Raw genomic sequence first — 13632 nt, 5'->3', positions numbered from 1 at the left:
CAGAAGGGGGGGGGACAAAAGATGAGCATATATTTAACATAAAGAAATGATAAAATGATAAACAATTCACAAGTAACTTGCCACAGTGGAACTGTCCTATGTCAACACGATATACCACTGCATGTATCAGCGACACCAGCTCAGACAGATACAGCTTTAATTTTTATAATAGTGTAAGGAATAGAATGCTCCTGATAACATTATCAGTCTCAGGCTTTAAAATTGCAAGATATAATTAATTATTGAATGATTCAACTCCCAGTGTTAAACATATAAGATATTTAAGTTTCAATATTCAGAGCTTCCAGCTTCCTGTTGGCACTTCCACACCACGCTCATCTTTTCTGTTATGACTTTCCTTCCCACAGTGATTTGCATGCTGACAGCTTTGCAGGCTTTCACTCACAGTGTGTATCTGTGGCACACATGTACAGTTTCAATTCTGGATTTCAATTCATTTCTGGATGCTGGTTTTATGTTTTCCTTGAGATCAGAATATAGCTCTGCAAATCCAACTCCATGATTTCTGGTCAGCTTCCTAAATGACTGAATGTTAGTTCCTGACACATCAGTTTGTTTTTCTAATGTTTCAGTGTGAATAAAGTAGCTGGTAATCCACAGCAGATCACTTCTGCCAGGCATCTCACTTGGCATTTGTTTTATAAGCACCATGACTGACACATCTTTCGTTTCTTCTTTAGAATTCTTGCTTTGTTTTGGTAAGCTTTCCTTCTTCCCAGTCCCATATTTGGAAGATCAACCTAAAGTGTTCCTCTTGTTGCTGATATGGTGCTAGAAGATATAGCACTATAACAGCCTGAATAGGCATTTCTGTACACATCTGACCTTTCAGCATCTGCTACACCCTCACCTCAAAGAGCTCTAAACAAGGTCAGGTGTCTTGGTGATAGCGAAGCCACCATGTGCGCAAAGTTGATCTAGTTTACTTGCAGCTTGATTCACTTGATGAAACAAGGACAGGCAAAGTGCAAAGGGGAAACGGGTGTAGTTTCTGTCCCATCTTGCACCTGATTTTGCTGCTGTATTCCAGAAGAGAAGCCTGAAAGGAGAAGTATGCAGGAACTCCATGCTCTGCTCCTCCCATCACCTGAGAATAAGGGTTCATTTCCATGGTGATGGCTGTCCAGGTGGCACTGGTGGGGGTGGGAGGGTGTGGGGGGGACATGGCAGGGGAATGACAGGCAGGGGACGGAGGGACTCAGCCAGGCACCAGGACATCCCACTGCAGCTCTTGGAATACTTTAAGCAGCTCAGAAAGCTGAAGTGTGATCAGACAGGGTAATATTCTTCAGAAACTGTGAATCTACAAATCAGTCTATTTCAAGTCATAGGCCCACCACAGTGTTGTGGCAGGAAGGTTACACCAGTACAAAGATGGGGAAATACAGAAATGAATCTACAACAAACTAGACATCTCCTTGAAGAGCATCTGTTTCAGTTTCTCCCATGCCGCAGCAAACACAGTCATAACTCACAGGGCAAGCCAGAAGCCTCTGCTCAGTGGGAAGGTGTGAAAAGCTGCCAAATCATGGGGAGCACAAACACACAACCGGGCTTTTGTTTGTGCCTCCTAAGGCAGTCCAACAGAAACAACAACTTTCTGGTGTTTATGTGGCTTCGTCTAAAAACAGTACATGAGGGAAAGTCCTCGAATCAAAGGTGCTACTGTGTGAGCAGAGACATTTGCAGGGAGAGGCTTTTGCTTTCTTAGCGCGAAATTTGAAACAGTGAAAAAGCCAATACATGACTTAATCAATACATGCTTTAATTTCTTACTAGATACATTTGGTGTTGTTTGACCAGTCCATGGAAACTGATAAGCAAAGGTGACAAAAGAACTGATTTTCTTTCACTTGACACATGAGCCAAAGCCTTATTGCAGCTTATTTTATATTGGTGGAACAATGAGAATTGGCTCAGCAGCGGTTTTGACACAGAGAGGCATAAGCTGCAAAACTGGAACATGGAATTTGATCTTCCTGCAGAATAAAGTCCAGGGATATTTACAGCATACAGAAGATTCAGTGCTTCCTGGATTTCAATGGCCTGCATTCTTCAGTGACCGTTTATCCTATTTTGCATTAACGATTTCACCACAATATTTTCCTGCTTAGCACCTGAATCTTAGGTTAACAACATATTCCTTAGCAATGTCATTTACCCAAGCGCTAAATACTGGCAGCTAAGCAGAGAAGAGTTCAGCTGGCTATAATCACATATGTACTGGTATGATGCCCTTCAGCATTGCTTGTTTGTAAACTTTGTAAAGCCTGTTCTTTGGAAAAAAAATTGCAGTTCTCATTGAAATCTTAAAGTTGTGGCAGTGCTCAACACCTCTGAGAACTGGGGCATGTAGGTTTTATCCAAATACATCTGTATTTCACACAGTTCCTTGCCAATAAAAATTAAACAGGAAAGCAGCAGCAACTCACCACATCAGGTTTCTCTGCTTAGTGGGACCTCCGAATGAGTGCTAGGCAAACAAGCACCTTTTGTTGGGTCACAAAAAACAGAGCTAACAGCCACACTGATGGGAGCAAGGCTGGGAGCTCTCAGAGGATGGAGCTGCAGAACTTAGGTACTGATATTCACTGAAAGCAGAGATGTGTGTGTTTGACCAGAGCCACCACTCAAATAATAAACTAAGGCTTTGGGTTTCCTCATACACTGATCTCACACTAATTTAAATAAACATCTAACCCCCACCCTTCATCCGAGTGGGGAGAATCTCTCTTGGTTTTTAAATAATGTGAACAAGTAAAAGAATTGGCCTTGGAGTTACGGAGCTGGTAGAGTTTCACCACACAAGGAAGGTGGTAGACTCTAACCAATGAGTTCCAGGGAAGTAAGTCTCCCAGACAGCGTAAAGAAAAGAGACAGAGGACAGAGACTATACATGCTATCTGCGCTCAGAGCAGCAAACTGTTATACCATTTTCTGCTTATTTACAGAAGTGTGGTGCCAGGTGTACATCAGGTTCTGAGCACCATATCTTAATCTGATATGAAAGTTGACATTTTGATCTTTTTTTTTTATTTTTTATTTTTATTTTTAATATCAGAGCTTAAAATACATTTGTAAAGCACTTCTAACTGATCTCTTCCTGCCAGTAAGCAGGCTCAGATTTCAAAATACACACTGGGAATATCTGCTTGTATGAGTTTCCCTCATTCACATAAGCAGTCAGAGTGAAAGAGTAAAAGTTAATCTGTACGTATCGTAGGATAAGAACATGGATGTTCACACAAATGTAGAAAAGGATTTGCTTACCCTTTTCAAAAAGCATCGGGCGAGGAGCTCAGGATTTTCAATGCAATTTTCCAACTCCTTAAGGAAAATCCTGTGAAAAAGAAAGGAAAACAAATAATGGAACATTCTGTTTATGTAAATTGGAAAGTTACTCTGGTATAATTAAACTTGTAAAAGTTTTAACTGTTTGTTTCATCTTCCAAGCAATCCTTTTTTAAAAGAATTCTTAAATTCTCACTTTGGCTACAGACAGTTCTACTAAATCAAGGCTGAGAAAAGTGGGAAATTAACAGGAGACACCCTGAGTTTTGTGTTTTGGAAGGGGATCAAAAAGAGCCTGATCTTGTCCATAATCAGTATTCTGCAGTTATGGGCACTAGATCAGGTGTACAGTTTGTTGATGTGCATCCACAGAGTGGATGAGGCTTCTGGAAAGGTTTATCATCATGAAAATGAACAAATTCCTTAAGAAAAGTACTATCAAAAGTATCATGTCTTCTGTTGATGTGATAATAGAAATATACAATAAATAGATAAGAAAAATTCCTTGCACATTTTTTTTTGTTGTTTTTTTTTTTTTTTTTTCCAGAGGCAGAACGTCAGGATTTAGTCCTGTGACATTTATCAGACTACCAAGGGAAGTCAAAAAATATTTGCCACTAGAGATATTCATAATTAATAATGCCAAGGGAAATCACTAGTGAATGCACAAAAGGGTATAATCTTTCACAAATAGATGAAACTGTTGATCTCAGGGGTATTCTCCACACATGGGTTTTGTAGGACACATACAGAGGCAAAGTGAGGACGACTTTTCCTGCCTGTGTACATATGAGTGTAACAAAGCACCCTGTAAAAAGGCAGTAGAAGCGTCAGCAGCAGCAAGGGCTCAGGACAGCCAGCAATTCGCACGTGCCTGTTGTGGAAGTCATAGATTTCTGGGAGGTTCCCAAATAGAATATCCTTCTTGTTCTGGAGCATTGATGGAATCAGATGTAATAAACTTGGATTGTCCATTTCTGAAGCATATCCCTGCAGAGGCGAGTGAAAAATAAAACCAGGTTATTTTTACCAGAGAAAAAATAGTGTATCTGAGTCACTAAAAAGCCCCAGAGCATGTATCCTTTTTTTTTAAATGGCTTCTCCCTGTGCCAGTTTCTTTGTTGCTTAGTGGCTTTCTGATGCTTCTCATTTTCTCTAGAGCTATTAAGCCTGATAGCCATGCAAGCACATTCTTAACCACAAGTGGACAGATTATGGGGTCAACAAAAAAGATTAAATTATGTTCCTACAAGTCAAATGGGATGGAAACTGCTAAGTTAGATAGAAACTTGTCTCTCTGCTACACTGCTTCATGGCAAAAAGGTTAGTTTGGATTTATTTGTTCAACTGTGGTATTTCACATGATTGTTTGGTTGTTTCTCATACAAGCTCAATTATATTTATTGCATACATGCTTTTGAGAGGAGAACATTCCAAGTGTAGATTTTAAAGTCTGAGCAATGCATCACTTATAAGAGCTGTCAGCTCCCACAGGTCAAATTGGATGAAGAAGCAACAACATGGTTGCAAAAAGATACTAGTCAGTCTTTCAAATCCCACACAAATACACAGAAGACTAAGCCAGTGTTGAGACACTACATGGCCTACCTTTATCTCAATCTTGTCCCAAATGTACATTCAGAGAAACTTAATTTCTGACCCCATGGAAAACAAGGATGCTGTTTCTGAAGCTTACTGGTGAAGATGTGAAAAGGCCCATCACTAACTATTTCTCCAACCATAACTTTGAAAAAGATGCAGCTTTCATCATTCCAGGGGCTGGAGTAAGAGAAGGTGCCTCTGACTCTGACGCAAGATGTTCAAAACGTCCATTATTTTCTCTGAGGCTGAGCAATCTTGTTGACAGAGATCCTGTGTTCTCTGAGCACAAAGTGGGTGGTGAGAGTGCTCAGCCCGTGAAGGATGTGCAACACCAGTGATGACTTAGGAGTTAAGCATCAGAAGAATTTACAGATTTACTTACCTCTATTATGCTTTGGAGTTCTTCTACATAAACGCGTTCAGTTTCTATCAGCTCATTGATTATGTGGCTAAAAGAGAAGAAATACGGAGTGCTGTAATATTGTATCTTGCTGATAAGCTTAGGCAGCCCAAATATCTTTTAGTCTGCTGCTTTTTCAGTTCATTTTAAACATCACCTTGGTTGTTATTGCCATTTTTATATCTGTACACCTGAATTACGATTAAGAATGGTCCACAAAGCAAATAGGGCTTCCTCTCTAAACAATCAATAATAAGAGACAATAAAATAGGATTATGTTTCCCAAGAGTGTGTTACATTTCCCAAGGCTGTGTTCTGAGGATGTTTTGCTTTCTTTTATAAAATCAAATTGTGATTGGCTTCCTTTCTTCAATACATTGCAAAACCAGGCAACTGTTGTCAGAAATCTGACACACAACAATTAGAGTAAAAATGTTTCTATAATCAGGATTTCATAGTGATTTTGCCATAACGCTTTAAGTAAAGACAAAACTATCAAGTGCCGAGCAGAGGGTAGAGAAATGGGTCAGGGCTGTACCCTGCCCACACTGGAAAGAATTGCTCCCAGTTATTTAACCTTCACATTGATCTTAAATTGAGATGTTTACGAACAGTAAATTCACATTTAGCAATAGAGGCAAAAAGATACCTCTTAGTGAGTACGCAATATTATTGCACTCTGTGACACCAGTGCAAAGGGATGTCTGTTGGTCTCTAACTCATATAAAAGCTCTGTAAAAATTTCCCTGAATTTGCATATGCTTTGGGGCTTTAAAATGTGTTTGGGGCATGCTCGAAGTACCACATTACTCCTCACAAGATAGATTTGCCGTTCTAATGCATCTTTCTGAGAAGTGCGTAGTTAATGGCCTAAAGGCCATGTGCTCATAAAATGATTTTACAAACATTAGCACTTGCTTTTATAACTGACGAAAACAAAGAAAACCATTCTGGTTAAATGTGCCTTTCCATTTAACAGCCAATACAGTTGACTTTGCAGTCCAGATACAAAAAGGGCAAGCAGGTTGCTGCTGTGCCAGCATCACTTACAGGTCTGTGAAGAAATCCTAAGGACAATTCATAACATGTTTCTAGAGCCAACAACTTTCATTTCACAGAGCGAAAGGACAGCTGTCAAACAGAACTAACATGGGGTTTATTTAGCATTCCAAATGTGCATTTTCAGAGAGCCACTGCTTTGTCTTTTTGTTTTGTTTTGTTTTTAAGGAACAGAGCAGGTGTAACAAACCATCAGAGAAACTTTGTGTTTCTAAGCTTTAAACTAATCTTCAGTTTATTCTTAGTGTGGAAAGATGTTTATTTACCTGCAAACAAAGCAGATTTCTGTATGCTATTTTTCCTGTTACTGAACTGATTGCACAAGGACTGACTCTGAACCCAGCCCAGCACTTAGCTGACAATTATACCTGAAAAATAAATTATTGGCCCACAGGCTTCCTGGTGACTGTATCATAAAACAGTCGCATGCTTCCTCTCAGCAGTACAACTCAGTTACCCAGCAAACAAAACAAAGGCCTTTAGAGTCCTTTATTACCCATCTTTATATGAATATTTTCTGATTCCTAGTTCAACAATATGGATTAATCTAGCAGCCAAAACAACTGGTAGTGACACTCCCTGACCTGCATCAAGGCACGGGAGGTGATTTGTGAAATGTTCAGTCTCTCTTCCATGCCAACACGGGACAGCAAGGGTAACTCAGCAAGCACCTGCTATAGGGGTATCACGTGTAAGGAAAATATGATGCAGCAGCTGACAGGACTATTGTCACACAGTTCCTTCAGCTCCCTTTATTCTTTGTATGTTCTCATTAAATACGATCAGGTTAGAATTAATTCCTAACCAGATGCATTGTAAATCCTCTATTACATTGTTCAATATTTGAACAAAGCAAATGTAAACACGCACTGTTTCTAGACATGCAGGAACAAGCTGCCCATAGAGGTTGTGTCTCCTTCCATGGAGATATTCAAGACTTTTCTGGATGCCGACCTGTGCAACCTATCACAGGGGACGTGCTTTAGCAGGGGGGTTGGAAGGGATTTCAAGAGATCATCGAGTCCAGCCCCCCTTGGAGGGTTTGTTACAGACCTTTGAAGGTAGAAGCAGATGCAGCACGATATACCCCATCTGCTTTTGCATTTGCCATCCTCATCAGAAAGAAACAGAAAAACAGGAGATGGAGCCAGAACAGAACACTTGGAATTGTGTTCTTTGTTCTAAGGGACTCTTTACAGTGTAGTCGGTAAGTGTGAGAATTTGCACGCGACACACAGGTTTGCTGCAGCTGGCTGTCTCAAAGGGAATGTCAGGAAGCAGCTAGCAGCCTCAGGACTCAGCTTTGCCATTACAGGTAAGACTCAAACACTCCCCTCAGTGACTCAAAGTGGAGAAAAATCAGGCGCAACTGGGGTGCGGGGGGCAAGGGGTTGGACCTTCCACATCCCACTGTTCCTTCATTTCAAAGACAGTCACAAACATGAGCTGCATCAGCCCAAAGCCAACTAAACTCTGAGCTGGCTGAAGCTCCTGGGCAGCTTTCAGAATTGTTCCTCACCAGAACGCTTTCTAAGTGATCAAGTCATTTGAGCACGCATGGTGAAGGCATTTAGTCTGAAGGTCTGAGGTTTGCATGGTCTCAATTGATTTTAGCCAAGGTCATAAGTGAACCCTTGAAACTCAGGTAAATGCTGGTATTAATTAGCAGCCCCACACTTCCAATGGGGCATTTCTGTATCAGTCCCTGTCTGTGCTGACATTTAGACCAAATGCAGCTATTTATATTGCTCTGGCCTGTGCAAATAGTAACTAGCAATGCTGCTAACCAAGTATAAACTAATCCTAACAGACTTCTCCTGCACTGCACTGCCTTGTTGGAATAGAACTGTGGCAATGGGCATTCAGCTGGCTTATGGAAACTAAGAGCATATTACTAAGAAGGTCTTTATCACGCAGAAGTCACACATCAGCTCATCATATATTTGCAGCTCCATTCTTCATTAACACGAAAAGCAAAAGGGAAAGTAACTGATGAACTCGTCAGGCTCCCTGGGTCTGTCAAGTCATTGGGCAGCTCTGTCTCACAGTCATTCTGGTAAGAGCAGTGTCAGGTTGTGGCTCTGCTATGCGCTACATTAAAAAAAACCCCACTCTAATACGATGAAGCCCTAAGCAGAAATAGTATCTGGAGTCTACCACAATCTATTAATATCTGCTCTGGCAAAACCTCAATGACTTTTTGCTCATACAGTTACTGTTCAGCATTTCTGTTTCCATGACTGTGTTTGTTTTCTAACAAAATCGTTGCCTCACTTTCATTCATAAAACTTATTTCTATGGGAAGATTCACTATCACAAGGAGTTTTTTCCCAGAAGTGGCATTGGAGCCATCAAACAGAATTACGGTAGCAGGCTTATCAGTGAAAAAAAAATACAAATCCTCAGCGTCTCCTCACAATTACTATGCAGCAGAAAATCTGTGTCCATGGCTGATGTACAGCTAACAGAAGTGGCACCCATGCACAGGCCTTCCATACCTGTCTTGTAAAAATGCACAGAAAGAAGATGAAAAGCTGATGCTTGTCTGAGTTGGACACCAGCAGCTCAAAGTTTTGTGCATTTTCTACAGCTGAAACAGCATAATACCAGAATCTGTGTATGTAAGAGCAAAGTGTCCAGTAGAATCCATCAAATTTGTGAAAGCAAAATAAACATATTATAAATCCATCTGGTTTATAGAGATCTACTTAAATATCTGGGGGCTCAAAAGTATCAGAAAGGACCGAATGGAAATACCACAGATACATACTCTGAGACCAAAGAAATCCATAGAGGAAACTTCCAGTCTACGTATATAACTGCTTTCAAGAGGGTTTTTTTGTTGTTTGTTTTTTTTTCATTTCTCACAGTGCTAAATGTACCTTTTCCAGTTGAAAAGTATTATCAGATGAGATTGTGCAATAGTTCAAGTGAAACTTGAGTATTGGTCAGTTGCAGCACTTTACCCCCTAAAGTGAAGCAAAAGATTGTTCTGGACGTAAGAGCATTTGTTTGAACTGAACCTTGTATTTGTTATTTGATCCAAAAACCCTTTCTGATCTCTTTGACACAGACACTCTCATCTGAAAATGACCTTTACTGAAGATATTGCATTTGCTTGTGGAGGTGATTCTGTTCCACCGCGAGGTGATGTCAAACGCTTAAGCTGTTAAGGAAGTTGCTCTGAGGAGGAGGTCTGCATTTCTGTTAGAAATATATTGTACCTCAGAGGTCACCATTCATAACACTTTGTTTCTTCTGAAACGCTCTGATTTCTTTGTACATAAGAAAGTGTCCCACATTCGTTGTTCCCAAAACAAATGACCTCGGGGAAATATTTTTATATATCTTAATTAGTTGACCTACATTATAGGAACCAGAACACTGTTGTTAACAGAAAGGCAAATTAATTAAATCACCTACAGAGATGAATAGTATGAACAGAGGACTGAAAGTCACACAAGAGCTGTCTCTCACTGCAGCTGTGCACCTACACTGAATGCTGCAGCTCTGCACATAAATGTGAGCTAGCTTGAGGAAATGTGGGTGCTGCAGACTGGTCATTGCTATGGGCCAAAGTAACAACCAGCTAATCAGGACAAGCACATGCAGTCACAGATAGTACCTATAAGACAAGCCTTCTAAAATACAGCACTTCAGATCAGGTGAGCCCTTCTGCTGTGGGAGATGCAGAGTCCCATTTCTTGGAAGCCGCTTCTTTCACAGTTGCTTTTCCTTACGTGTTTGAAACAGAGCAGGCAAGAGAGAGCTGGAAATTGAATGGTTTCTGACTTCTGCAGAAACTATTAAATGGGCTTTTTTATAGTCAACCTGATGTCTAAGATGGAAACTGCCTACATGCAACATACTTTTTCCATTCATTTGCAGACAAGATACAGTGATATCCAAATACCAACTCTTTGGGTGAGAAATCTGATAAAAGCTGACAGTGTTGTGAACTTTTCCTTACAGATTGGTGAACTGTGACACCTGAAAAAGGACTGTTTGAACCAAAGTAAAACTTAAGACAGTCAAGAACCACAAAGTTGATTTTACAGACAGCCCTGAATTTATATTGGAAAGGCCAGACCAGAGCAGTGCATGCTTCACTTGGAATGGAGGTGATGAATTTGATGATGATTTCTATTTTGTAGATGTGTCGATATTTCAGTGTGAGATGCAACCATCCCACAAAATCTGCTTCTCTCTGTGGATAAAGTGGTTGAAAGGGCCACTTTACAGTCTCACAACTGTAGACTGCATGAAATGGAAGGATGATACCCAGTATTTATCCTGTTTGTTAATTTTGCCTAAACAGCTGTTGATGACCAACATCCAAGATAAAACAATGGGACAGATAGGTAACCAGGTTCATACAGGACTGCCATTCTTCTGCAATTTTCCTGTGGAAGAATGAGAGGCTTGGTGTATTAGAGGTCTTAGGTCTTGCTTATGTGAGAAATCTGGAAGTACTCTGCCACTTCAGTGTTTGTGGTAAGAACTGGGGCTGAGTACAATTGCAGTGGTGATAAGAGCATGCCACACCAGGCAGGGCTGCTAGAGAGTTACGAGCTCTCACTGTCTTCTACCCACACAGTAATTCTGGCCTGGCAGATCAACAGAACCTATGCATTTTAACCAACTAAAGTATGTTCATTGCCACACTGTTCAGCTTTAACTCAAGTCAGATGCCATGCAGGAAAGGTTGCCCATACTAGTTGGTCTAACATGTCTATTGACCAGGGAACAGAATATGAAGTCAGGTTTGCAATATCTAGAAATGCAAATAAAACATCAGTGCCTTCAAACTAGAAGTGATGGAGAAAAACCAGCAAGAGTGTATGAAATGATCTGGATACACACAGGAATGATAGAGAGTTTGCAGAGGTGACAGACAGGTGATACTATATAAAACAGAACTCCTGTGTAGGCTTATATAAGGAAAGAAGCAGCCTGTTGGATGAAAATTACATGTGAATTTTCAAAAATAAATGTGTAACAAATCGTCAAAACTCGGTTTTTATATTCTTGGTTAATGAGCAGCTTGTTGACTGCAGGAAATAAAGTCAGCAGTGATTTATTGAACAGCACACCCAATAAATCCCTGCTTCATTGCATCACCAGCTACACGGTGATATTCCGTGGTGCTATCTGCTGCTGTTCTGCAAACCAAGCAATTATCTAGATCAGCCCAATGTGGGTGCAAGTCATCAGCACTGTGATTAGGCAACATGACATATGCTTTGTGCTACCATAAATGACAACGTGAAGTGCTCAGCGTGAACACTCCTTTCTGAGCTTACTGACATACAGGAGCTGTGTACTGTTGACTTCAGAGCAGTTTAAAAGCAACTTCATTAGAACTGATGTGAAATGCAGGGATAGATGGGTGTGCACTGGCAGATTTGTCTGGAGAATTTAAAAACAACTCTACCTCCAGCTAATTGTTGTTCCCCCGTGAGGTGTGAAACTGAGTTCAGAAACTTCCTCTCCCAGGAAGAGCAAACCTTGCCACCCTTGAACCTCGTCAACCTTGAACCTCAAATTAAGTCACTGAATCATTGTGTTAAGCAGGCTAATGATAAAGTGCTGAGGAATTACTACTAAGACTCTCATAATCTAACATTGTAATCTATTGTAAATTTTTTATTAAGTTCATATTGCTGCTAAAACTTGAGTTGTGTAAAAACCAATTTGTGGCACTTCATCAGACAAGCAGCCCTAGGCCACCACAAAGCAGCCGTTATGTGCACACACTCTACAAGCCTTGAGATGGATCAGGGATAGAAGAGAGTATCTTTGGTTCTCCCAGAGTCCTGGATAGGCATAGCAAGCAGCCAGCCAACAGATGATGCAGACTGCCTGTGACACGGGGCAAGGCTGAATCTACGTGTGATCCCAGTCTCCCCATCTGCCTAAAACGAACCCGGCGTCAGTATGTGCATGTGGCCAGCTGCTTTCCAGGAGCCTGCTGGCAGCAGAGCAACTGCACAGAAAACAAGTTGAGGAATTCCTGGAATTTCTGAAGAGCATTAAAATAACCCCAGTATCCAATAGCAGGCAGGTATGGGAGGTAATAGCAGAAGTGGTTGCTTATCTCTCTTTGATAATTGTTTAAAGTGCAAATTTTGTAAGAAAGCATGTGAATGTTGAGACTGATTATTTCAGCTTTTCTCTCTACCTTCCAGTTTCAAGAGCAAGGATGCAAGGACTTCGGAATGCCTTATTTAGTAAGCCCCTGTACTGTAACAATAAGATATTTTTTCCTCCTGTCCATAATAATTTTCCCAGTTCTCAGAAATATTTGGATCTGTGTTAGGAATGTGTCTCCTCTTGCTGTTCTACAGACATTTCTATCAGCAGCAAGATCTCCCTACATGGCAGCACACACTTCACTTCAAAGATCTGCCCAACCCGTTAGGCAGTAATTAGAGTTGTAAGTGTTGGAGCCAATCTGCCTGACAGGGAAACTTCTCTGAAAACAAAGATTTTGTGAAAGTTGAAAGAGATGATGGGGAACAAGCAATGGCTGGTGGCTGCATGAAATTTCTCCTGCTGGCTGCTCTTTCATCAAGTCTGGTGATAGAAAGCAGCTCTCTGTGCCTAACAAGAAAGTCAAAAACACCATTTCTCTTTTAAAATTAAAGTTCCAAGCTCCTCCCCTCTACCAGCTGAAAGCTTTCATGAGTTTGGAAATCGGACTGAGAAGAAATACTGTTGGAGTTCTACAGTTAACATGTCACAGTCAATTAGCAAGATCTCCTTAGTTAGAATATATGATACTATGAAATGTGTTACGTCATGCCCTTAGACACTATAGGGAACCTTTTGCAATGGATCTTACTCATTCCAAATAAAAGAGGAAACACATTCATCTCTGACTCCTGTAGAAGCTCCACATCAATAAAATCTTACTTCCTCTTTCCTGCCATATGCAGCTCTAAGACTACAGCAAGCACTTGAACACTAAAGCTTTTAGCAGCACTCTCTGAGCTACTACTATCTTTGACATCGGTCCACTCCTAAATTTAGCAATTCCCAGACCTAATGGCCATCTAACTTTGCTATTACTGATTTAGTATAGGACTCTGGCACAGTATTCTCATTCTGAAAATAGCTTCTATTTCTTTACTCAGGGCAGAAGCACTGTCTCGTTCTACCAACGCAATCCAACGATTCCATGACACACTTAGCCATTTCCATGTTCAGAGCCATGCACACTGATTAATGAAGCTCCCCAGTCTTTGTTAGATCAATAA

The 13632-nt window shown here is 40.7% G+C and overlaps 1 protein-coding gene across 12 annotated transcripts in view; it reads right to left on the bottom strand.

Annotated features, from left to right (window-relative positions):
- The window catches only part of MCF2L2 (MCF.2 cell line derived transforming sequence-like 2), a 133488-nt gene that overhangs the window by 30197 nt on the left and 89659 nt on the right, over window positions 1-13632 (bottom strand). For all 12 annotated transcript variants that reach the window (XR_004308301.1, XM_032446475.1, XM_015871536.2 and 9 more), the window contains 3 exons: window positions 5297-5363; window positions 4187-4302; window positions 3292-3361 (listed from right to left, as the gene is read on the bottom strand). Coding sequence is in view for 11 of the 12 variants with exons in the window: in XM_032446475.1 (XP_032302366.1) it covers window positions 3292-3361; window positions 4187-4302; window positions 5297-5363 (253 nt within the window). In the remaining variant the exon portion in view is untranslated. The remainder of the gene's footprint in view (window positions 1-3291; window positions 3362-4186; window positions 4303-5296; window positions 5364-13632) is intronic.

Source organism: Coturnix japonica, chromosome 9 (genome assembly GCF_001577835.2).
Source record: "Coturnix japonica isolate 7356 chromosome 9, Coturnix japonica 2.1, whole genome shotgun sequence".
NCBI classification, from domain to species: Eukaryota; Metazoa; Chordata; class Aves; order Galliformes; family Phasianidae; genus Coturnix; species Coturnix japonica.
Note: the sequence above shows the minus strand (reverse complement) of the source record. Positions and strands in the feature narration are given on the sequence as shown.